General features: G+C 41.1%; 1 protein-coding gene across 5 annotated transcripts in view; it reads left to right on the plus strand.

Annotated features, from left to right (window-relative positions):
- Positions 1-443: 443 nt before the first annotated feature.
- KANSL1L (KAT8 regulatory NSL complex subunit 1 like) overlaps positions 444-26,317 on the plus strand; it is a 62,669-nt gene continuing 36,795 nt past the window's right edge. For 2 of the 5 annotated variants that reach the window (XR_004980572.2, XM_036387286.2), the window contains exons 1-3: positions 444-535; positions 7,351-8,456; positions 22,727-22,868. Coding sequence is in view for 4 of the 5 variants with exons in the window: in XM_036387286.2 (XP_036243179.1) it covers positions 7,381-8,456; positions 22,727-22,868 (1,218 nt within the window). In the remaining variant the exon portion in view is untranslated. Of the gene's footprint in view, positions 536-3,966; positions 4,028-7,350; positions 8,457-22,726; positions 22,869-26,317 lie in introns of those variants that run through there. The other 3 variants (XM_036387288.2, XM_036387287.2, XM_036387289.2) reach the window with 3 other exon arrangements.

Genomic DNA, 26,317 nt, shown 5'->3' on the forward strand with positions numbered 1-26,317 from the left:
TGCGGTTACTTCAAAGCCCTCGGGGAAACGGGGCATCTCCCTCTGTGCCCGTGTTCACCTCAGGGCGCTGAGGGGGAGTTCGGTGGGAGGCAGTGTGATGCAGGTGAACTTGAGAGCTGTTTATTTGCGATAGTAACGCGGACTTCTGTGTGTTTAGGAGTTTTTTTTAGCTCTTTACCCACGCTGGGCGTTAATAGTTGAAGCTGCTCGGAGCGGGGAGCGGCGCTGCCCCCTTCCCTCCCACACGGCCCCGGCGCGCGGGGGGGGGTGAGGGGAGGGCGGTGTCCTCGCGTCAGGCGGGGCCCCGCCAATGGCAGGAGGCCACGCCCCCAGCCCGAGCCACGCCCCCCGGCGCCCCGGATTGGCCGCGCTCCTCCCCCTGAGGAGCGGGGGAGGCCCCGCCCCGCCGCGCTGCGCTTTAGCTGGGCGCGGACTCTTCAAGAGCGGCAGTGTGAGCCGTGGCGGGCGCCGTGCAGTGCGGGGTTGAGGCGGCGCCGGCGCCCGTGCCGCTGCGGAGAACCCGCCGGACGCGGAGGCAAGCGCGGGGCGCGGCGCGGTGGGGCGCCGTGAGGCGGCGGGGGCACGGAGGGGCCGGGCGGCGGTTGGTTCCCGCGGCGGGAGTGGCGTGTGCGCATGCGCGGGGTGGGGGCGGGGCGGGGGTAACGGTCCGTGCGCGCGGCGGGGCGGGGCCGGCGGCCGTGAGGCGGGGGCGGAGCCCGTGCAGGGGCGGGGCCGCTCCGCGCCCGCCCCGCGTGTCCCAGCCGGGATTTACACAGCGGATGGAAACTTCCCGCTGGGAATCTGTATGTGCCCACCTAGTGCTGTGCCCCGGAGGGACCCCGCACTGGAATCTGCGTGTACCCACCTGGTGCTGTGCCTCGGGGGATCCCAGACTGGAATCTCTGTGTGCCCACCTAGTGCTGTGCCCCAGAGGAACTCCGGACTGGAATCTGTGTGTGCCCCCCTAGTGCTGTGCCCCGGGGATCCCAGCCTGGAATCTGTGTGTGCCCCCCTAGTGCTGTGCCCCGGGGATCCCAGACTGGAATCTGTGTGTGCCCACCTAGTGCTGTGTCCCGGGGATCCCAGCCTGGAATCTGTGTGTGCCCACCTAGTGCTGTGCCTCACGGGGATCCCAGACTGGAATCTGTGTGTGCCCACCTAGTGCTGTGCCTCGGGGGGATCCCAGACTGGAATCTGTGTGTGCCCACCTAGTGCTGTGCCCCGGGGATCCCAGACTGGAATCTGTGTGTGCCCACCTAGTGCTGTGCCCCGGGGATCCCAGACTGGAATCTGTGTGTGCCCACCTAGTGCTGTGCCCCAGAGGAACTCCGGACTGGAATCTGTGTGTGCCCACCTAGTGCTGTGCCCTGGGGATCCCAGCCTGGAATCTGTGTGTGCCCACCTAGTGCTGTGCCACCCTAGTGCTGTGCCCTGGGGATCCCAGACTGGAATCTGTGTGTGCCCCCCTAGTGCTGTGCCTCACGGGGATCCCAGACTGGAAACTGTGTGTGCCCCCCTAGTGCTGTGCCCCGGGGATCCCAGACTGGCACCCACTGGGAATCTCCATGTACCCACTTGGTGCTGTGCCTCAGGGGTACCCCGGGCTGGCACCGCTTACAGAGCTGCACGCTTTGGATGGAGTAGTTAGCAAAGCAACTCAGATCCACGTCCTGCAGCCTGCTTTGAGAGCTCCTCTGTGCTGAGCTATTTTTTCCATCCACTTTTTGCAAAATGAAGCATCTCCCCCCTACAAAAATGTAGCACTGACTGAGGTATTCCGAACCTACCCCTCTCTAATGGGAATTTTCAATTTCCAATTTGCAATGTGAGCCAATTAAAAAAAATCCAAATTATTAAAGTATGCCTTTTATCAAAAGTTAAATACTCCTTTTTTTGTGCTAGTTTAATAAAAAGGAAATAGTAAAAATTACCCAGAAAGCAGTCTGTGTGCCTTAGGACTCTCCTGCTGTATTGGTCCATGGTTTGAAATCCTGGGGAATGTTCTGAGAAGCTTAAATTCCAGTCATCTTAATTAGTGTCTTAAGAGCTGAGTGGGTCTCATTTAAGACCAGGTTTTATAGCACTCTCTTCAAAGGCTGAAATTCAAAAGTATCACTGAAATGTGGATACGAGATTTACGATGAAATGTACCAGAAGACATGGCAGATATTTGTTAGAGACATGTGTACAACTTTCTTACAGAGGCACCTGTTGTACTACAAAAAGCATTTAACATATATTAAAAATTACTTCAGGTGTTGCTTTGCAAATATGGTGTTATAGACTGAAGAAGAATTAGTTGATGCTGTAGTAGTAAACCTGGAAGTTATATGGATTCTCTGTTCAGAAGCAGATCTGAACAAGGAGGAAAACAAACCTGTTCACATGTTTTAATGAGCCATGGATTTTACCATAAGTTAGTACTGATGAGTTCCACTTGAAGTGCCTCCTTTTGGATGTTTTTTATGATTAAAACTTTGGGTGGTCTGCCTTAAATGGAGATCTCTTAGTGTTCAAAGAGAGATCCTTTTGGGGGGGGTGGGTGGTGTGCTGTATTTTTGGTGGGGTTTTTTTGTTTGTTTTTTTTTTTTTTTTTCCAAGTAGGAGGATTTTGTGCTTATATCTTCTGGGGTGTACAAATCACTAGAGTGTTTTGTCTGGATAGTTGTGCCTACACAGTGAGCACTGCTGAACGTGGAGACTCCCCACTGATCCTGTTTGGCTTTATGAGTTTTTTCCCAGTCTATTAATAGAACAAAATACTAAAATGCTTAAATACACATCATGAGTGACTGGTCGGCTTTTGAAGAGAAAACAAAAGCTGCCTACTGAAATGATTTTTTTTTTTTCACTCTTAAAGGCTGGTCCCAGGTGTGTTATTAAACATGGGCTTCTTTCCTTTTCCTTTCATACTCCTAACCAGGACATGCCCAGTGGGACCAATATCTTTTATAGGGTCGTTGCTGCAGACTATTCCATGAGAAAATGCACACTGTGCTATCGAGCTCTTCTTGCTATTCTTAGAAACCACTACCATCCTGAAGGTTTTCCAAAAATTGGGAGGGGTAGTTAAAGGCTGAGGGATGCCTGGCACCAGGCAAGGCTTGCAGAGGCTGGCCAGGCTCAGGTCCTGTGTGCTGCACTCTGCTGAGGCAGTGCTGCAGCAGTGCCTGCCTGCCAGAGCACTTTATTTTTGGCCAGTGATTATCAGCAAGGCTGCCCGGGAGGAGCTGGCTGGGGATTACAGGACAAACAGCACAAAGCTGTAGGAAACCGGGTTTTGGCAGTTGGGTTGCAATTCGCTTTTGTAGCTGCCCTCTCTTCTGCAGGTTGTCTCTAAGAGGCCTTAAAACATGTTGAAATACAGTATTTTTGAGCATTCTTACTGAGATTCATTTTGGGTGTTTCACCAGAGCTGGCTGCTGTCAGGGACTTTGCTTTGCTTTTGAAATGCCATCTATGCAAGGAATAAACAGTGGAAGTTGGCTTATCTGAAACACTGTTAATCTGTGAGTAAGCTGGAAACGCTCATATTAATTTAAAATGTTGTTTGTAGGCTTCTGAGTTTCACAACAAAAATAATCATAAAAATTTCCTTCTGGTCTCAAGGAATTTCATTATTAAGGAGAAAATTTAAGGTGTTTATGATGAGGAAAAATGACTCAATTTACAAGGAGAGAAGGCTGCTACAGAGGAGCTTTAAAAAGCCTCCTGCGAGTGGAGTTTTATTGTCATTGGAAACGAAAAGCTCACAAACAAAAAAAATCCACTAAAAGACCAAGCAATCCTTCCCCCAAGCAAAAATCCCCCAGAACACTGTCTGCAGCGTTGTGTAACCAAAGTGATAGTGTTATGCAAGGGGGAGAAGAGTCAAAAAGTGAAAGGACTGTAAACAAAAGCTGGGAAGGGAGGGAGTGCCACCCTGTGTGCTGAGTTGTGGCTGGGTTTTGTTGTGTTTCTTTTAATAGGGTGCTGCTAATCACAACATGAAGACACTCGTTTCAGGATTTAGACAAATTCTGTTGAGGTAAGCCTGGTAGGGAAAGGGTATAAGGGAGAAGTGTCAAGGGAGGACAAAGAAATCAGCAGAGGGAGAGGAAGAGGAGCAGGAGCCACTGGGGGTTAGGAACCTGTAGCTGCAGTGGTGGAGGGGAGCAGGGTGCAGGTCCTGCTGTGGTAAACTGCAATTCCCAGCTAGATCCTCCTGGGTAATTAAGGCATTAGGGGAGGATAAGCATAAAGTCACTTTAAACATCAGTTGCTTTACTGTGTTTGTCTGGTACTTGTTTCTTCCCTTCCCCAGTATTTATTTAATGTCAGTTTTTCTTTTTACAATACTCTTTAGTCTTTCAAGTGGAGTGTTTTGGTAGATGAAAAGCTGTTTAGCAGAATTTCAGCTCGTATGGTTTTGAAACCTCAAGTAATACACAATGCAAAAAAAAAATCTGTGAAATGGTTTACTTATGGCAGAAAAACGTTTCTCAGAATGAAAATAATTTTCTAGTATTCCACTTTGCAGTACTTGTCTTTCCTCCTCTTTGCCTTTATTTTTCCCCCCTCCAAGATAGTAGGTTTTGCTTTGGAAATTTACTTCCAATATGGGTGGAATGAAATAATTTTTGCAGCTTTCTGCCAAAGTTAAATAAAATGTATTAAAGTTTAAATTGTATAACTTTTGTCAAGTTAAGTACTTGTACTAAAACTTGTTTATAATTTTTTTGCAGCAGATACTTTGTTTGGCTCCCGTACCTATGACATTTTTTTGTGTTTGTGTGTGTGTGTGTGTGTGTGTGAACTTCTTGGAGAAATGCCAAGGGCTGGACACTGTGGCAGTACCAGCCTCTTGAAGTTCTTTTTGATGTCACTGTAGTGAGATGAGCACACCTGAGTGTCTCACACTGTCTTCAGGGCAGAAACATTGTATGAAATTTCCAAGTTGCTGGGTAAGGGGGTGTTAATTGTGATTTCCCTCTTAAAAAGCATTTTATTTATTTTTCAGCTGCTTTGTAGTTTAAGCATATTTGGTCAGGCACTCCAAATGAGTGATTTGTCAATGCTCTTTAGTTCAGTGTTTGTGTTCCATATGAGGGTGCTTTGATTCTTCCCCTCTTTCCCCTAGAAGAGTTAAAAAGTCCTCCAGATGAAAACAAAAAAAGTGGTAATGATATCATTGCAATTTTGGAAATTTGAAACTGTACCAAAAGGGTATGTGGTGTTTGAGGGAATGTGATGGAGTTAAAACTCAGCACTATAAAGTTTTGTGCTGCCAGTTCTTTGAATAACCTCCATCTTCATACAGGTATGTGATCCACATCTCCAAAGTACTTTTTTGCCTGAACTTTGTGTGGATGTTTCCTGGGTTTCAGGAGTAGCCACCTGTGCCTGCTAAACCAAACCACTCAGACTAAGGGAGGTGGATGATAAAGTTGGGACAGCAATAAATACATTCCTAGGTGCATGTAGATCCCTGGCTGATGGTGCTCTTCTTGGAGAGCTTCTTGGAATTCTCAGGGAGAGTCAAACACAGGGATTCCTGAGCTCACATTAACCTCACAGAGGAACTGTTCAGTTCTCTCCCCTTATGTTTTAGCCATGCACAGTTGCTCTGACTTACTGTAGTTATTTGCCATTATGTTAGGGCCAGGGAGGCATTGGTGTCTGAATTCACACTCCTTTGGATTTTCAGATTTGCAGGCCTGATAGCTTTTACAGGAGGAAAGACACGAGTCAGCCAGGTGCTGAGAGCATTACTGAGTCACCAGAGCTTTAGGATTGGGGCTCCAGCTCTCAGCTGTGCATTTCCCTGTCTGATCCTAGAAAGAGGCTCTTCCTGAACAGCTGTCCACTGGGAGGACTGTGTGCTGAGCTCTTCTTAAGGCTGAAGTTATTGACTTATTTATAAGGGTTAAAATCTGGGGATTTTAATGGTATCATTTATGATTAGCAGTAAGACCCCCAAACCTGGTGCCAGTGATGCTAGGAGAGTGATGTGCAGAGATGAAAACCTTGTGGATGAGGTACCCATGGAGCAGTGAAAGGTGAATAAAGCATACAGAGAGTGGTAAGGCAGTGCTGGAGCATGTGGCTCTCTGTGTTCTGCTTCATGTTTTGAGGGTTAAGGAGCAAGTGTCCAAACTGGTATTTCTCAGCTCCCTAGGTTTCCACATCTCACTTTAATGTTTGCACCTTCAGTGTAAAAAAAACCTGTAGTTATAAACAAGCTAAGGCTTCAGACAGATCTTTTCTTAAGATCCATATGTGGTAGTCTCAGAATCATTGACCCCTTATGGGATCTGTGCATTGAAAGTTGCTGAGCTAGGCAGTTGCTGGGGAGATCAAGGAAACTGGAGACATGAAAACGAGGGCAGTGGGAGTGCTGCTCAACTAGTGCACAGTTCAACAGAATTTACTGTGGCATTGCTGTGCTGCACCCACTTTTGCTACTGCTCTCATATGGTTTCTGGTTTTGTCTCTAGATTCTTAATGAAGAGCTGACAGGAACTTACCTTTCAGGCTTCTGCAGGCCATGTTCAGTTAAATCATTCATTGGGTTTATTTAAGCATCTCCTTAACAAAGTTGTAAGTACTGTGCAAGGGATTCCTGCGTGGAATAGATACAGTATGACTTGGCAGCATAGCTGCTGACAAGAAGGGGTGAAGGTTGACATTGGTCTTGTGATCCCAAAGTCTGGGAGCCCTTTGTTAATTGGCAAGCTACAAGCAAAAGGATTTGTCAAGGAGAACTGTCATTTCTCAATTTGCTATGAAAAATAATCTGTATGTATTACACAGTGCCTGATGAATAGAATGGTATCCAAAGACACAGGAAAGAATTCTTTTTTGGTAGGAAACTTCAGAACATAGAGGTTTCTATTTTGAAAGCATTAGCCTTGTTGATTGGTTTCTAATGTGTATTTATAAGAATGTATACTAGTTCATCAAATGCTTTCTTTATATAGATTTGCAGTAAATACGTTTCTCACAACAGTGCCAGTCACATTGCTCAAGGTCATGTTTTTCAGTTTGGGCAAGGTTAGATGACAGACCTGAACTTTTTGGGTCTTATTTCTCAGACTGATAGAATCAAAAATGAAATGAGGTATGAACACTTATTCCCCTGAGATGTAAAGTCTTTCATTGCACACAGAACAGCCTCTGAATGAAATAAAGAAAAAACAGAAAGGGTGTTCTTGTTTGACTTGGGAGGCAACAGGGTCTGTGTTCTTTAGATAACATCCCTTTTTATGGAATTTTTGAATGACGTTGAGAGAATGAAATGTCTAACAGAGTTGTTGTATTTGTACTGTGTCATGAAAATGAGAAAATTTACATGGCCCATGTTATTTTCAGGTTTGCTGTAAACTACCTACCGTAGCTATAATGACACCAGCTCTCAGAGAGGCAACAACAAAAGGTCATGGTATCCACTTGTCACCTTCTTTGTCCTCTAGAGCTATGGAGTCTGATACAGCTTTGTGCATGGAAAATTCCAGAGCAGTGGAAGAGAAGATAAAAGAGGACTCCATCGCACGGATTACTTGCTCAGTCCTGGGGTTCCCCACTGCTGAGCCCAACCTCAGGAATGATATCTTCAGTGTGCAGCATTTTGGTTCCCCACCATCCTCCAAGTGCTATCAGTCTGTCTTGTTAATGAGTACAAATTCTGCGTTTAACAACAAAACTGGTAAGCAAACAAAAGCAGGAGAGCCTGGCTGCTCCAAGATGAGAAAGTCATTACATAATGGGGCTGACACATCATTTGGTCATATTAGTCACTCAGAACCTGAGCAACAGGTCAAAGGGGCAGCATTTTCAGAGACCACATCTCCAAACTTGGCAGGAATGCAGAGACTTTCAGGTTCAAGTGTAACTGAATCCAGTAACGCAGAAGAAATGCAACTTTTAAATGGTAAATGGTACAAGAAGAATGGGGTTTTGGGTAGGCCTTTGGAAGTCTGCACTGAAACAATAAAAGGGGATTTATTACACCAAATTCTTCACGGGCCTTCAGAAGGGATTTTGAGCTGCACCCAGGAGGAGGTGTACGCTCGCTTACTCCAGTGTGTCACTAAGCAACAAATGGAAATCAGTCGCGCCAAAAGAACTCAGAAGCGTTTACAAATGCTCCTGGCAAAGCACGTTATCAAACACTGTGATCAACAGCTGAAGTGCTTCGTGAAACATCAGCTTCAGAGAATGAAGGTTTTCCATGAGCCAGCTAGATTTTTAAGCAATAGCTCCCTCAGATGCACTGAAGGTTGGCCGGAAAACAACACAACTCCTTCGGAGAGTAGTTTGGGTGTGGATGTACAGAACGGAGTTAGCGTCGCACCAGGTGAAATCCGTGGCTTTGCACTTTCTACTGGAGGGCTGCTGTCTCGTGTGGAGAAGGACCTGGACTCTGATGCAACGTGTAGCAGCTCAGATGAAGATGGTGAGGAACAGACTGTGGAAGCGTAAGTGTTAAAATTCCTGCTTAGACTCATGTGCTTCTTACTTGTAAATCAGGATGGAAGGGTCTAGACCTACAGATTCCATCTTGTGTGAGTAACCTCACTCAATAGATAGTCTTACTGAAATCAGCAAGACTGACAGTGTGAGCTGGGTTTGGCAGAAAGTAACAACTTCTTAATGCATTTAAGGAGCAGTTGCTTTACTGGATTGCAGAGAACTACAGTACTGCACTCTCTATTTGCATTCCATCAATACTGCTAATACTTGAATGATGCTGTAAATCAAATAGTGATTGCTGGAAATACTTGGGGCCAGAATGAAAATAATTTTAATTTTACTCTGGAGTTATTAAGAATTAGTCAATAGTAGGATCTTGAAATCCACCATGTTGTGATAATGAGTAAATATTAAAAATTATCATGTGATGCGGGTATGAAGCCATCCAGTATTTGGTGATTGGTATATTGAAAAAGTTTGGATCTTTAGCTTGTAATTTTAAAAACACTAATTTACTTCCTGAAGTCACTCTGCAACTATGAACGTAGCTAGCAATGGAGTTTTTATTATTGCTGGTATCTTTTTCAGGATGAACCAGAGGAAAATTCATATCATTAGCTAGTTGTGTCTAAAGTTGGCAGGAATCCTGTCAATACAAATTACAAATCAGTGGTGGGCAAGAGAAGATAGTAAAATTGCTCTCTGATGATGGTATAACCTTTTTTCTTTTTTTTTTTTTACCTCTACCTTGCTACACTGTTATCACAATCTGTTCAGTCAAGAAATTTTAGAAAGCAGTGAAAAGACAGCTGCTTTCCTCTTCCCAAAGCTGGAGAGATGAGCATGTCTTAAGGTTTGTTGGGATACAATAGTCAGGACTTCTACACAGAAGAGAGTTGCACACAAATGCAGCAACTTGGTGGGAACTCCATGATACCCACGTTTCTCATGGGCTCTAATAGATAGTCAGGACAGGGTTTGTGTTTATTGGTCTTTCCTTATACCCTCTGCTGTCAGAGAGTGTCTAGAAAAAATAAATTAAAAAATACTTTAAAAAACTTACTTCTCATTCTGCTTCCTGGAAAGCATTATGCTCAGAAGAAATCAAGTTAGCTTCTGAAACTGGAAGAGCTTTGCCTGTTACATATTTATGGTTTCAGTCCAGCAAGGCTGTATCAAATCTCTGCTGTGTTCTGTTAAGTTCTGTAGGTCTGAAAAACAGAGAAAATGTTTTCATTTTCTTTTACATGTTGTCAGAATGGTAAATACTGTGCTGAAGTCTAGCCAAAGCATAATGACTTGCCAACTAAGTTAGGAACACCTTTAATATTTGAGTTTGCAAAATAATTATTCTTTTGAAATATTTTAATGAAAAACATCATTTGGGCTCTCCCCAGCATAGGAGAATCCACATTCTCCTAACTGATATACTTGAACTTCTAAGTAATATCTTTGTTCTAGGATTCTTATCTCGTGATTACATGAACCGAAAAAGAAAACTCTTGAGAAGTTCTTGATTCTTGAACAGTAGTGGCTAATGTAAAACTTGGACCAAAGTTTTGTGTGATGGTTTTCTTTTTTCTTCTTGCCAGGGACACTTGAGTTTCTAACTGCCCCTGCCAGTCCTTTACCTTTACTCCTTCTTCTGGCTTTTGGCAGTTATCTTTCCACTTAAGGCTTACTCAGTTTACTTTGTAGCACTGATGAAAAAATCCACAGAGGATTATTAAGTGCAAACCCATCACCTTTGGCTCAGGAAATCCCCAAGCTGCTCTTGCTGGGAGCTGAGGGAACGTTCATATTGCTGGAGCAGCTCTGCTCCCTCCGTGCCTGCTGTGGTGTAACGTTGTTATCTCAGCTATTGCTGGGAGGCAGGAGAACTGGGTAAGATGATCTCTAGTCTGACTCAGTGTGGCCCTTTATTTTGGGTTGTTTATTCTCTGCCTTTCTTTGTGTTCCTACTGCTGAGCAGTTGTTGAGCACAGCAGCCTCGCTACATTGGCAGGGAAGGAGTCACTGGTGTTTGGGGTGAGCTGCTGGGCCAGCAAGCTCAGAGTTAAAAGTACTGCCTGATTTCAGCAAAGACTTGTCTGTGTGCCTAGGCTGAGGAAATGCTTGAATTAACATGCAGTGAGGACAGGCTGTCTCTTATTTGAAATTATCATTATCTTCAGCTCACAATATTTTTCTTCTTTTCTCCAGCCCTAAGATTTGGCTTTGTGGCTAAAATGCTGCCCTTTTTTTTGGAGGTAACAAAGGTAAATCAGTTATTCACCAGTTCAGCTTGTCAGAGTCGCTGTTTCCTTGCCACTTTAAGGCCTTCTGGATTACCTTTCATCTGGACAAAAGAAACAAAGTTAATACCCATTTTAATTTCTACTGAGCAGATTTATATGCTTTCAGTTGCCTTTCTGTCATTGGGAATTGGCTCTAAGTGCTTTCCAGAAGCAATGGGATCATGTAGGTGAGACAATACTCATTTCCTCACCTGTATGGAAATTTTTATTTTTCATAGTGAGGGCTTTTACTCTGCATTCCTCTGTGATAATCTTCATAACGTTTAACTGTAGTTACTATAAGGTTCAAACAATGTAGTGATGAATGGAAAGAATGTTTTGGTTCTGCCCATATCTCAGTGTACTGATTGCATTTAACTTGAGGGTATAATCATGCTGGTGACTGATCACTGTTGTGACTGTGGTGTTTCTCATTCTTTTCGTGGGGGGAGGAGGTATCAATCCAGTGTGCAAGGCAGGGAGGAACCTGCAGTTACCATGTCTACCTAAGAACAGTCTGTTTCCCATCAGGAGGGAGAAGTTGATTCCAGCTCCAGTTCCTCATGCTACATAACAAACCGGGAGTTATTTTTAGCCTTTTGAACCTGTTCATTCTCATTATCCTGAAGAGAGTTTTTCCCAATGAGTATTGACATAAGCTCTTCTGAGCTGTATCTCAATGCTTTGTGGCTCAAGTAAGATTGTCTCTATCCATCTATTTCAATACCTTTGTTGTTCATTTGCAAATAGCTGTTGTAAGATATTTAAACCATTGTTCCTGCATTACACAGGTTCTGTCCTCAAGACAAGAGAGATCCTTGGTCTGCTGGCGAAGGCAATTCACAGTACTTAACAAACTTCTCTAGTTCCTAGAGTAATTGGAAAGGCTCACTCATTTCAAGAGTTTAATCAAAACATATTTTATTCTTTTGAGAGTCTACTAAAAAGAAATATGAAAAAACGATTGGCTGTCTTCAGGACCTTTGTCATTTTGCTGCTACTGTCAGCTCATGAATGTCTTTAACCTGTCAGTTTTCATAGCACCACATTTCCAGCAGTAATTTTTGGTGTATTTTAGGACATTCCATCCTTTGGGCCTAGGAAATTCTCTCAGGGGATGTGGTAGTCCTTCTCTGTAGTTTCTCAAAGGCAGCTTTTAGGTGCTGCTCTCTGGCTCACTGGTAGGTGTTAGAAACCAGAGCAACAGAGTTGCCCAAGTAAGACAGCACAAAGCTGACCATGAGTAATTCCTTTAGGTTTTCATAACTAACACTTGATTTGCAGCATAGACAACATTTCACCAGATGAATTTACTTCAAACTTGTTGATCTTTGCGGTTCGTGAAGATGAAAGATTATGCATAGAAATGGTCATAGATTTCAAACAAGGTGAATTGGATGATGATGTGAGCTCAAAAGTTTTTCAACAACACAGCTCTACTCTGGTAGCAGTGTGTATCCTGCTAGGCCAACTCCTCATTCCTATTGATGTATTTTGTGTCTATTCCTGGTGTGGTAGGAAATACAATGTACCACAAAGAACTCTGATGCTCAGTCATTTGGGAAACTTGTGAAGGTGCAGAGTGCAGAGTTTTTCTTCTATGTACACTACATGTGTGATCTTCCAGAATCAAAAGCTACATCACTGTGGTTCTTTGAAGAAACAGCTGCTCACTCCATCAAAGAGTAGTACATGCATCTAATCATTTAGACAGAAAACCTGCTTGCAGTAGATTTTTTCTGCAAAATAAGTAGCTCTTTGTACTCATGACAAATCCTGTGCCTTGTTTTCCCAGTTCTCCTTTTCCTATCCAAATACAATCCTTTTGAATCATTTGGTGGGATTTTCCCTCTGAAATGTTTTCATGCCTTTCCCTCTGATTTTGAAAGACATGTTTTACTGATTATCCTCCAGCAACCTCAAGCCTGATGAAGAGGCACTGTTACATTTTTCCATGCCCACAGGATTTGTTGTGCCTGGAAACTTTTATAATGAATGTGAAGAGATAGTAAATCTTTCTCTTTTTTTTTTCTCCTTTATTTTTTCCCCCTTGGATTGCTAGTTGGAAAGAGAAGATGGGAAATCTGCTTTTAGTACAAACATGTGATGGGGAGGGGAGCATTAAGCAGAGAAAATACAGGAAGGAAGAAAACATTATGACTAGTATCTCCAGATCTAATCTGTTTGTTCTAGATCATTTTCCATTCTTCCTAGCATTTTTTTTTTTGTGGCTAACTGAGCAACATCAATGCAGTTCTGCAGGCCTGGCTATACATGGCACTGCTTAAGGGACAGGGTTTATTGCAAGTCTTGGAGCCACTTTATAAAGGGAGGCTGTTTGTTTTTGCAAGGTCAGGTCCTAATTTTCCACACTGAGCTGTAATTTCACTTCATGCCTGATATGAAAACTGAATTATGAGTTTGGGAAGGGGAGGAAGAGAGTCTGCCAGGGCAAAATGCTGCTCTTAGGCACAAACCTCCACTTGTTTCCTGGTTTTAACACCTTTTTAATTTATAAGTCCAGGAAATGTGTTATTTGCATAGAAGATTAATATGAGGACTTTTGAATAAGTATAAATTCACTGGTGTAAATAATATACTGATTTAAGAATGTTTTATGTGTTGCTTTTTCAAGAATTCCATTTTCTCAATTCTTGGCTCCCATCACTAGGATGTGGGAAGAGAACGAAAGAAAAGATAGCTTTACATTACCTTCTGTTTTAACTCTCAGGATTCATGTATTATCTCAGAATATATTTAACCTCGCTTGGCTAGGTTTCCATAAGATGAATTAATAACTTCTTCAGGGTCCCACATGCATTTACTGTTTTGCCTTAGAGATCTCAGTGCAGCAATAAAAACTTGCTGTTGAGCAGGACTTTGCTCTCACAAAACCAGAGCAATGCTCCTGTGAGTGGGGATCCTGATTTCTAACCTGTAATTACATTAATATTTTTTTGCAGCTGCTGAAGGCAGACTGGAAGGTTTTAGTGAAAGGTAGAAGGTTTGACAGGTTTTAACCTGCAAGGGAAACTTGGAGCTGGGAATCTCAAATATTTTCAGTTAGATGGGTGTTGAATTCATATTAAATAAAAACTTGGCATTACTCTTCTTAATAACTTTTTAAGACACAGTCAAGATAGTGTAGTAGAATAGCAAGTCTAATAAGCAGGCACATGTGTGTGCATATATAACCTTGTATGCTTAATTAAATTGGAGACAAGAGGAATTTGGTGCTTGATGTCAAGTGCTGATTAATCAGTGTTTTATGGCTAGCTTTTTTCTTTCACTAAGCTGAGAAATGTGTTTGTTTTAATTAAAATACTTGCTTATAAACAACAATGAACTGTCCTTATAACTTCTTGTAAAGCAAGGGCAGTGTTATTTTGGTTTATAGCTAACACTGATTTAGTGAGAATCTACTTCAAAGGGATACACCCAGTGCCTTTGAAAATCAGCATACATGGGCCCCTGATACAGGAAATAATTTAAGTGCTTTCCTTTTCACATGAAGTAAAAAGTGTGCATAAAGACTTCCCAAAATAGGAATGCTCTCCTGTAACAGGGTTTCATTCATCCTGCTAAATATGGGTTAGGAATGTGATGTTAGATGTTGGATTTAAATATATTGACCTGTGCTCCTTTTTTACTGAAACAGCTGTAAATTATTTTTTTTTTGCATCCACACACTTTGCCTAGCTCTTGTGAGTTTAAAGAAGTTTTCTGTTGGGGAATTTAAATAAATTCAGTTTTCAGTTAGCAAACTTTTAGTTGCTGATTCTGCTGTTGGAAAAACAAATAAACCTGAAGGTCTGTGTTTGAATATATGTAATATAAACTCCCTTTCTTCCAAGCCCATGGGGTAGATTGAGCAGCAGAAAAACTCAGTGAAATTCAATGCCAGGCTCCTGCAAAACACCCAAATTGCAAACTGTTCAAACATACATTCACATATATATATACACTGATTTATAAGATGGAATTGGAGCTTAATGAATCCCATACCCATCTTTTCCTTGTAAGAATATACATACAAATTTTGGAGTAAACTTCAGTGGCTGGACAGCATTGATATGCTGTGTATGTGCTGTCATAATGTTCCATTTGCACAGATCTTGAAAGGAGTGTATTTTGTAAGTTCTGCCTTATTTTATGTTGAGCATGGGCTACAGATGTAGCATTACTTGGTTTCTTTGTGAAGGGCAGTTGTGTAATACTTAGAGAGAATTTCTAGGCCTGTGTTCCTGGTGTTTTGTTGTTAATCTATTGATGTTGTGCCATTTCAAAAGCAAGAAAAGAAGCTCATTTCAAGGCAGCCGTGCTGTTCTTGAAGTTTCTTTCTCTGCATTTTAGCACTACCTGCTTCTCTGCTTCATGTTGAACTGATGTACACATGTTGGTGTGCTGGAGCAGACAAAATGAATATTAAAATATTTTTAACAAAAGCCATTGGCAGAAACTCAAATTACAGCATGTTGGGTTTTTTCTTCTTTTATTAAGAGGAAGTGCTGCTGGTTGTTTACCTTTTGCAGGTTTTTCTTTCTGGGCAGTTAATATTCTGGCTGACTCCACCTTCACTAACCCCCTTGGCCTTTTATAATTAACTCAGCTCTAAAGAATTACGTAAACAGAGCTGGAGGTGAAGAGCACCTACCAGCTTGTGAAGCCAGCCATTGGAAAGATTCAGGACTCTAAGAGATCCTTTGAGAAGCTGAGTTTTTAATCTATTCTGTCCCCAAATTGAGTTAACAGTTCACTGCAAGTATAACAGTTCAGTGTCTAATGCAAAACAGCAGCAGTAGTGTGGTCCTTTGCAGGAACCCTGTAGCAGGCAAATACTGTCTGTGGCATCTGATCAGTTTGGAAGATGTGATTTCCCTATCACATAGGGAGCATTTATAGTGCACCAGTGAAATTCTTCTGAAAACTCTCCCTTTCTAGGCTATTTAGGCACAGAGACTTTCTCTTGTAATATTTTCAGTTTTCTCCTGCAGCCTTTTTTTTCTGAATATTGATTTTCTTTTTCTCCCCACTGTCCCTTCTCATTCTGTGGAAGATGTAAAAATTCGATTCCATTGCTACTTAATTTCTTGCTACGTAATTTTTTCCCTCATAAATTTTCTCTTCAAGAGAAAAATCACAGCTATAGTTGATAATTTCAGGTGTTACTGCATAAAGTCTTCAGGTCTGATGGCATAGCAGAAGTTTTCAGCTGGCTACAGGTTTTTTGTTTGGGAAGATAAGATGTGTGTTATGCTTTGGTATCAACATACAGTATTGGATGCAATTCTGAAAATATTGAATGGCCTCAGTGTGTCAGAGATGGTGGGACCAGGCATGCATGCCAGAAATTATAATTTTAATAAGCACTTGCTGATGTCTGTAGATGATAGGAGAACTATAAGCCATGTTTTGGGAAGCTATGTGGTGCTTCAGAGGAAAGTGTCTGCCTGGTAAAAATTCCCATTAAACACCAACGAAGGTAGCAACCTGGTAGAATCCAGAAAAATGACCTGGCTGCAGATCTTCACAGAGATTGCAAGCTAATTTTGAGCACCAGACAAATTCCCTTGATTGATTTTTTGGAGTAGGAGTGGGGAGCAGGGAGTGCATAGCTTGGTTTGGTGTTGGTTATTCCAGAACAGCAGCACACTGCTCCTGAAAGGTCTGAGCAAAGGCTAGGAGTGAACTGCTGCAGTAAATAGTGGGGTTTTTATGTAATGTTGTCAGCCAAAATTGTTACAGTTTGGTTTTAATCTTTTTTGTACTCAGGAATGCATAGAAGAGATTGCATTCACAAAACAGCACACACTGTTTTTTTTAGTTATGTGGTTATTAGGGGTTTAACAGTTAACTGATCCAGGGGAATTAATGCTTAAACAGCAACTGAAGTTAGTTCATTCTGAAAACAAACATTGTGTAGGTGTTCTGGAAGAATTAGTCCTTGAGAAAGCATTTACGGGTCATTTCATAGTTGGACATATTTGTTCAGCTATTACAAGTGTTGGAGGTTTTGGTTGGGAGTGGGCACACACTTTTATCTCATGACTGAAATCTAGATAAGCTTATCTAAAATACAAGCATATCTGAATTCACCTAATTTGAATGTTTTATATAATCTAGTCTTTGTAGGTAATCTCTTATTTACTGTCAGTGTCTGCAGAGAGAAGAAAAATGGATATGTTGAATTTCTCCACCATGCTGAGTGTGGGCCCAGGTATCAGAAGCCCTGGGCCTACATTAGTGGCTTGCAAGAAAATCCTTGTATTCAGGACAGTTGTCCTGTCCTTGTATTCAGGACAGTTGTTTTTTGGGCTTTACCTTGTGTGGTCAGAGAACTGAGTGTAATGGTGGTGAAAAATCAGAGACAGCTGAGGAAGTTCACAACTTACCAGCTCCAGTCCTGGAGGGACTCCCACCACACTAGTGTGCTGTGGGGCATTTGTGATAGAGTGCTGTGTGGAGAATATTTTGTATTTTTGTACAGCTGGGTGAGATTCCCAAGAGAATTGGGGGATGAGTGATTTTTTTCCCAATGTTTCATGAAGTTTATGGTGAGTCATATGATGTCTGGATGGAACTTAAGGACTGGAGAACCTTCTGATTTCTTCTTGCTTTTCAGTTCCTGAAGATCAGTCCTTCAGCAAAACAGTAAACTTCTGCCATTGTTTTCAGTGACTCCCACTAAGGAGGGTGATCAGCTCTTATCCTGAGGGTAGAATCACTCTGTGATTTATGAGCTGCTTCTTGCTCCCAAATACTTCACTGCTATGTGATTGGCAATAGGCTTCTGTTAGCCCAGGAGTTCCCAGTGAGAGGAGATGAACCGGCAGGGATGGTGGAGATCACTTTAGAGATATCATCTGAAAACTGGGTGCCAGTACAATGTGCATTAAACCAAAGGGAACATCACCCAGCAGAAAGAGCAAAACACCCCATGTTGAGAGACAGAGCAGAAATGTTATGAGGGGATGTCAGGAACAACTGCCCTTCTTATGTTTAATGAAGAATTTTGGAATTGGAGGGGTTTTTTCCCCACCCACCCTATGTGAGTGCCTTTCTCTCTGGTTGTATGCATTTAAGAGTGTTGCTGAAACTTGAAAATGTTGGTGTTTTTAAAGGCTTTTGAAAGGTGATGGTGTTATGGGTTGTGAAATGGTTCTTTGAGTTTTGATGTGGGTCTGTTGCAAGCACTGTCCTTTCCTGTTCAGCAGAAGCATCCTGTCGTTGTCCCTGCAGACATGTCATGGCAGGGCATGGTACTTCACCTCACTGGGAATTACAAAGGTGGAGGGCTTTAGTTTGCTTTAATTTTCAGCATATGAGATGACTTGTGGAGAATCGTGCCATGGTCACAGGGCTGCACACTCCAAAATACTCTTTCCTGTGCTCATCATACCTGCTTGAACCAACCTTCCTGAATACTTACTGTCAATCCCAGGTTCTGTGTGTTTTGTGTTTTTTAAACTCCACTGTGTTTCTCCATCATTTATGAACAGTTTTCAGGCTTATTGTTTTGTTTGCTTATAAAAATAAAATATGCCTCTGAGGTTTAAATTCCACCTCTTCTTGTCTCCTGTAACCAAAAAATCCCCAAACCCACACACAAACCCCAACCAGCAGTGTGTGTAGCACAGCAGTTTTATCTTGGTTAGCTGCTCCCTTTTTTGCTCAGCTAGGTTGCCTGCATTTAATTTTTGGGACAAGCGTGTCTTAGCTATTGGGAAAACATAAATCTCACCCAAAACACAATGGAGGCACTGGAAATACTTCTGAGAGTCCTGTTGTGTTCTGCAGTGTTGGTTTGGTCATGTAAAACCATGGTTTGTTCTCAGTGCTTATCTTTGAGGGAAGGTGAGAGTGCTAAGGGGTTCATCTGTGCATTCTGTCCTTAGGTCATGGCTGAAACCTCCTTCAGTTCCAGCACCACCACTGACTGCAATAGCACTACTTTGTGCTCTTTGCTTGCCTCTTCAGTCTCAGCAGAAGCAAGTAGCTACTTAGACTGCCTCTGCTGTTGCTGATGATCCCCAGCTGAACTCTTTTCCATACTTTGGGATGCCCTAGTACAGCCTGAATGTCTGCTGCCAGCTATATTTATGATCATACTTTGTTTGCATTTGTTTTTGTGCTCCTTGTGCCTTGTTTGTTCTGCTGCATTTCTTTTCTTTCCTTCTCTTGTAAATTGTGCAGGATTGACTTGCAGTCCAACCAAAATAGAAATGCAGGCAGGTATTTTGCATGGAAACAAGTTGCCCCTGATGCAATTCCAGCATGTTTTCTTAGGGGCAATTTAAATGAGATGTTTTATTGATACAAAATCAGTATTGCTGTGTTCTCTTCCAATTCTAATAGTCCTGGATGAATGTAGGAGGTCATCTGCAGATTTAGAGTCATTGCAGGAGCAGTAAGTTTATATGCAAATTTAATATTCCACTGTACTACAGTACTGAACATGAGAAACTTTTACCAGTGTAACATGGTTTATACTGAGTTGCTAGCAGAAGAAAGATTTTGGAATTCTTGTTGAGGATGTATGATCTTAGAGTCAAAAGCACAGAAACCAAGTAAAGATACTTTGTAAAGGGAGCAAACAGGAAGTGGGACAGACAGAAACATCTTTTTTTTTGTCTCATTCCCAACAGAAAACAAGAGCAGGAGCTTCTACTTTAGCACCTGCTTTTGACTTCCTCCTCCAGTGACAGGCCTGGTTATTTTTGTAACTGTGCTTGGTTTTTTGGTGGGTTTTTTTTTTTTTCTCCTTTGGGTTTGCAGAGTTAATGAATTCTCTGAAGCCACCTTGAAACAACTTCCTTTACTGTGTGAATGTTGAGCTTTTCTGTCTAGCAGGAGCAGATTTACCCAGGTTTGGGGTTTGTTTCACGGTTGGTTTGGATTTTTTTTTGTTGCAGAAATATGTTATCATTTGTCACTTGAGTGACTGTACTACTTTGTGTGAACACAGAGGAGTGTGAGGATAGCTCAGAGTGATTTTATCTTCCTTAGGAGTTACAAGCTTTACTAAAAGATTTGTAGAGAAATAGGCTTGGAGGAAAAGATGGTTAAAAATAATGCAAGATCAAACAGATAGGAGTGCCAGGGATGGGAACAGAGTTCAGCAATGCTTCTGTCTCTCACCCTGTGTGCAACACATCAAAACTGGGGAAGAGATCTAAACTTAAACTTGCTTCAGTCATGCTGCCCCTAAAATTAAAATTAACCAGGAGCAGCTCTCTAATCCATGGCACTGTGTAGCTGCCCATGCCTTTGAGCAGGCACTGGGCATGGGGCAGCCTGGAGAGACAGAGAAGCCAAACTTGCTTCCTTTGGCCTGAGCATAGAATGTTTGTGCTTAGTTTGGTGGAAACCTTTCCTTAGAGGGGGGCCTGAGGACATTGTTACACAGTGTCATTAAATGCTGTTATTTAAATTATCATATAAAATTTAAAGCCTTAGAAATACTTGCATAGTGTTTTGGAATGAAGCAAAAATGTACTTAATATGTTTACCAGTGAATGCAATTAATTCAAGATTAAATACTGTGCCTAAGTGGAAAAAGAAATGCAACCATTTTTGAAAAATAACTTGTGATGTAGCTTTGCAGAGGATTCTTGTTTGTGTGTAAGACAGCAATGTACAGAGGTTACAACATTTACCATTCCTTCTGCAGTCAGCTGTGGTTTGATACTGGTTGTGGATTCCCTTGTGCCACACTGATTTCATGCAGTCTAGGTGACATAAGGCCAGTTCTGGCCCTTCCATTCTGCTTCTTGCTCCCCAGCTGTGTACAGAACACCTTAGTTTTCTTCTCACTTCCTTCCCTCTCCTCCTCAGTCTGTTGGAGAGTAGCTCACCTTTCTCCCCAGGCTGTTGGATCTAGTTTGGGAGGTGAACCTGTTGGTGTGATTTATTTCCTTTCACCTCAGCTTTCTTTTTACCATGTCCTGGTTTGTGGGATTTCATTGTTCATTTCCTCAATTGCCTTTTGAGAAAGGAGCAGAAATAAACACCTCAATACTCCAGTTGGGGTTTTCTCCCTTATCCTCTTTATTCCTCTTTAACTTCTTTTGGTTAAAATTATTAACTAAGGGATTATTATAGACTCATTAAGCAGCTCTTTCTTAGGACTAGCTTTTTGCCAGAGCAGGGTCCTGAGACAAGTCTTAACTATTCCAGCCACCATGCTTGTGTGAACACATTTAATTAAAAACTTGGAATTCAGACTGCCTCCCTTTCCCAGCAAAGTGTATTTTATGACTTTCAGGAGCACAAACATGCAAAAGCTGTCAATCCCAGAGAAGTTCTTGTCAGGAAGACCTGGTTAAAGCATAACTCATTGGGACTTTTTACTCTTTGTTGGTAGTAATGGGAAGATAAAGAAAAATAAAAAGAGGTCAGAAAAATAGATTTTCACAAGATGACTTCATGTGCTTTTTTTCTAGGAGAAAATTACTAGTAGAATATGTAAAATACAAGTAATTTATTATCATACATATTTGCAGAGTTCTTTGAGTTTCTTTCTGATAGTAATCTAGATTTCTTCCTCATAGTTTGTATTTAAATAGGATGTTTCAGTCACATAATTTCATATGTTCATTTTTTCTGTGTATGAGAGACTTTAAACTGGTGATAAATTATGTGGGAGGATAATTTATGTTAAAAAGGGAGAAGATTATGTATTTTAGAGGTGATCTACCAGAGACTGTGTCTATCCTTAGTCTCTATGATAGCTAAAGTAGACTGAAGGTTCTGAAACTTTGAGTTATATTATGTTTTATAATATTAGCCTTGAAAATGTTAGGATTCTCAAATATGATGGTTCCCTACTCATGCCAGGACATGTCTAGCAACTTGTGCTGTATTATCTTTCTTTGTTGTTGAGATACTTGACAGAAAATTCTGCATGAAGCAATTACACCTGTATTATGTTCCTATGCCAGTTCATTTGGCATCTGCTATTTCTTGTCTCTTTTGTGATACTTCAGTGCTCTTCATTGCCTGGGGAACAGGAGCTGATGTATTCTGCATGTGCAAAAGTTACAGTGTCATCAAGGATCTAGATCCAGTCATTATCCCAATAACTTGAGGAAAAACACTTCTTTTCTACAAGTTTGATTTTTGTTTTTACAGTTTTTTAAGTCAGCTGTGGCAAACTACTTGACAGCTTCACTAGGGAAAAAAACACCAGTTGCTTTCTGTGAATAAATGAACTCAGTTAATGGTAGGATAGTAGTGGAAGTTCCATACTAAAATACTGCATTGTTTGTCTGTGTTGCTTAAACTTATTGAATATTAAGATAGTTTGTTGCATGCTATGGTTTCCTCATTCATTTGTTTAATATAGAGATTGAGTAATGTTTGCTGATACCATTGGTGAATTTAGCATGATAAAATTAAGGTGTTCACAATGTCAAGTACCAGGAGGCATATTTTTTGTATTTTAAAAGCATCTGTTTTAAACAGTGGTAAGAGTGATCTGACTAAACTAAACTGACACAGATATTTATAAAACAGCTTGAATAAAAGAAATTTAAACTACTTAGTTGGGTTTTTTTGGGCAGTGTCCTGATATCTAGCTAGTCATTGCTGCATGATGTTTTATTAGATTCCAGTTGTTAGCAAACAATATTTGTTAAAGCTTGTGGGAGGAAGTATGGTGTAAGAGTTTGGATTCTTGCTGGTGGAGTTACTGGAATTCTTTACAGATCTGTAATCAGCCTTAACTGATATAGTTTGGTAGTTTATCCAGCTCTTGAGTTTTATAATCCAGAACAAAAAACTAGCTTAGTGTGGGAATAGCCAGTGAGCATGGACTGTACTGGTTTGGGCAAGTTCTGTTGCTACAGAAATAAGCTGATGTGAAACTGGTTGGGTATAATCAGGTATCTTCTGAAAGCAACTGAGATGCTTGCAACATGAGGCAGAGCAGCTGTCAGAAATGTTCTTGTGCAAATGTGGTTATCTTTATTTTTGGACTAACCAGCATTTTGTCTTCACAGCAGCTATACTTCTGAATGGAAGTGGCTTGCAGACAGAGCTAGAATTGGCAGCCGTTGGACATGGCTTCAAGCCCAGATTTCAGAACTAGAATACAAAATCCAACAACTAACTGACCTTCACAGGCAAATACGTGCCACCAAGGTATTGTCTGTAAGCTCATAAATGGGCTTTTCAAATCATCTTTTGACAGTGTTTCTTGTAATATTTATGTCTTTGGTTCCTTGTTGCTGTTCTTTTTTCTTTTTGCCTTAGACTTCTTGTGTCTGTGCAGGCTCCCACCTGCAGAGTTTAATGGAAAAGACATCAGGAGCTAAAATATGGCACCAGTATAGGAATGAGATTTGGGAACTCTTCCCTTTGTATCTCTATAGTGATTTTGCTAGTGGCTTTCAGGGGCCAGCACACAGTACTGTATTTGTCACTGGTTTTTCCCTCTGCTGGAGAGGTGAGGTTGCCTTCTCAGGTGGGATGGTCAGTTATTTGTTTTTGTGCTGTGGGCTTTCAGGGTGGGATTCTTGTTACTTGCAGTGCATGTTTGTTCTGAGGATTAGATGGTTAATGTTTGTACAGCACTTTGAACAGGTCAAAGATTAATAATTACTAAAATTCCAATGTGTGTAATTCATGTACTAGTTTTTGTAAATGGAGCTGCCTAGTCAGTGGGAAAGTGACATTCCTGAACCATTAGTAATCTAGCTATCAATTCAATGGGTTCCTCAGGTCATTCTGACATAAAAGAAGCCAAACCTGTGTGAGGTGGTTTGATAGTGAGGGGTTTTAGAGCAGGGCTCTTTGAATCTCCATCAATTACCCTCATGTAGGTTCTCTGGTGTGTCTTGGGATCAGATAAGCACAATGGAGAGGAGCAAGATGTTTCAGAGTTTGTGTGGTGGAACATGAGACTTAGAGGGAGTTTAAAAGGAGAGGAAAATCACCTCAGAGAGCATTTCCCTTTGAACAAATAAAGAAGAATTATTCCAGCTTCTCCTTTTTGCCCTCAGAGCCCTTCCTTTCATATCCAGCTTGTCCCCAGTCAGGTTTTTCTTTACAAAGAAATGAAGAGCCTTTGTTTAAGGGTCTGTGTAAAGAGATTTTATATTTTGGTGAAGGGTGAGAATGTCCATGGTTTGGTGTTGCCCTAAATACCAGATACATGCACAGTCTTAAACCCAAGAACTGTCAGCCTTTATGATGCCATAGGTCAGATGAGCTACAGGAGATTGAGAAATAAATATCAGAGAAATAAGAGGAAAAACATGATTTTAGTCACACATTTTCTTTAGGTGGTATGTTAGTTTGGAGCCAAGTCATCTTCCTGGTGGAGATTTTTAGTGACATTCCTTTCTGAAACTCCATGTCCATTTTACCAGCTGTGGTATTTAGTGTTTGGCATTGTGCCCCATAGTGAAGCAAGCACCTATTTTCTTCAGATGGGATTTTTTTTGTGTGTACATGTTTATAGTACACTAGTGCAGCAGCTACAGAAGGACATGTGGGCTGATAGAAGAGCTCTTTGTTTTCATTTAGTGGCTGCAAAGGAATTACACAATATCATTAGAATTTGTATGCTGTTTAATGGTTTCAGAGTGTTTTTATGTGCTTTGAGTGGAAAAAAAAAGTGATTCATAGCTAGGGAATAACAATTTCAAGCAAAAGGCCATTCCTTGAGCACCATAATGCAATAGGAAGGGACATGAGTAACTTGTGGGCTGTTTCCTGGCCTACTACAGTGTGTCTTCTCCATCTCTACAGACACAGAAGTAGCACCTCTGGATCTTTGGGAGTCCTTTCATTAAAAAAAAAAATAAACCTATATCTGCAAAACAAAACAATTCCACTTGGGAAGGAATGCAGTCATTGCCAAAACCTACTGATTGTAACCAATTTCTTGTAATATAGCCTGTATTAGTCTTCTAATTCTTTACTCTTCCTCTTTTCTTCTGTGCCTATTCCATCTCTCCCATTCCATACACTCTGTCAATTTCCCTCTTCCTTTTCTTCTTTCCTCTTTCCATGCTTGGTAAACAAGTTTCTAAAATTTCAAAAAATAAAATTCCATTGGAAGCATGTGTGTGTGTGTGTCCTCTTTTCAACACTTTAAATTTGTGTCTTCCCATTCCTCTGACCTCAGAATTTTGGTTAGCCTTTTAGACTCTCTGTGGTCATGACCTACAATACTTTTACTAAAAAGACCTAAAGATTCTTACTTCTAAAGGAGTTTAAAGCTCTTGAGGAGGCTTGTCCTCCTGTTGTGGCACACAAAAATTATTTCTCTACTTGAATTCCTTGAATGTACTGCCCATAGCATGCTGCTGGTCTGGATTTGTGTTCATCTGCTGTAAATGGAAAAGTGCAGGTGATGATCTGTGTGGAAAATCCAGCACTGACTTGATCAACATTCAGAATCTTTCTGCCTTTTTTAGGCACTAAACCAAATTTCGAACACCTTTGTTTATTTTTAGAGAACATCTTTATTCTCAGCTTTGAATTTATAATTCAAACAATGGAATAAGTTAGGCACAGTGAGAGCAAGACAATTTCACTTTTTCTCCTAGTCTCCTCTTTGAAGTCTCTTTGAGACTTATTTTTATGTTTTAAGGCCAGATGCTGCTGAGGCAGCAGTAAAGGTCTTGCTGAAACTACAGGATCCTTAGTTTTCCACAGCCACAACCTGGGTGAAGAAATAGCCATATTTCTATTTCTTTTACCTGTCTTGGTTAAACAAATAGCAATATGGCTTCCTTGTGTTCACATTATAGCATTCCTTCTTGTGCTTTGGTTGAGTGGAATATTCTCATTAGAAAGACAAATTTGAAGCAGAATTATAATGATCCCATTCTTTTAATATCTGCTCGATATTTGAGTTACAGTTGGTACTTTAAAAGCAAATGAGTTCTTTCCCTTTCTCTTTGAAAAAAGCCTGGAGAGGTTTGATAGCTGTTTCTGGTATTAAATTTATTTGCTCAAGATAATGACAAACCAAGGAACTATTTGAGGACTGGGTTTGACTATCACAAGGTTATTTTTGCTTTTATTTTGTTTAACATTTTATCTTTTTAAACCAATTGATACATTACCTAGGATTATACTAGAGACATCCATTTTTCTAATCTGTCATGTGGAGAACACAATAGGGGTATTATTTTTCTAGTTCCATTTATGAAACTGTTATTTCCCTACCATATAAAGTTATATTTATCTTATTAGGTGATGCTTTAGATGGTACACCACATCTGAGACCACATTTGTGGAAATGGTCTTGAAAAGTAGTGACAGTGCTGAAATATTTAGGATAGTTACTTTTAATTATGAAAAACTAAAAATGCTCACATTAAAAAAATCAGTTATTAAATTTTTAAAAGCTTTTTTTTTTAGAATTGTGTAATTTTTGCTGCATAAAAATAACAGCCTTGATATTTTGCATAGAACACGGATAGGAATAAGAGAAATAGAGCACTTTAAAGTGTCTCCAAAGGAGTTTACTGACTGCAAAGACTGAAACCAAGTTCAAATCAAAGGGTGATAATTTTTTAGAGAAAAACCTCCTCTTAAATTAGTAGGCAAAGTATTGTATAATATTCTAGTAAGTA

This window comes from Molothrus ater, chromosome 7, assembly GCF_012460135.2.
Source record: "Molothrus ater isolate BHLD 08-10-18 breed brown headed cowbird chromosome 7, BPBGC_Mater_1.1, whole genome shotgun sequence".
Lineage (NCBI taxonomy): Eukaryota > Metazoa > Chordata > Aves > Passeriformes > Icteridae > Molothrus > Molothrus ater.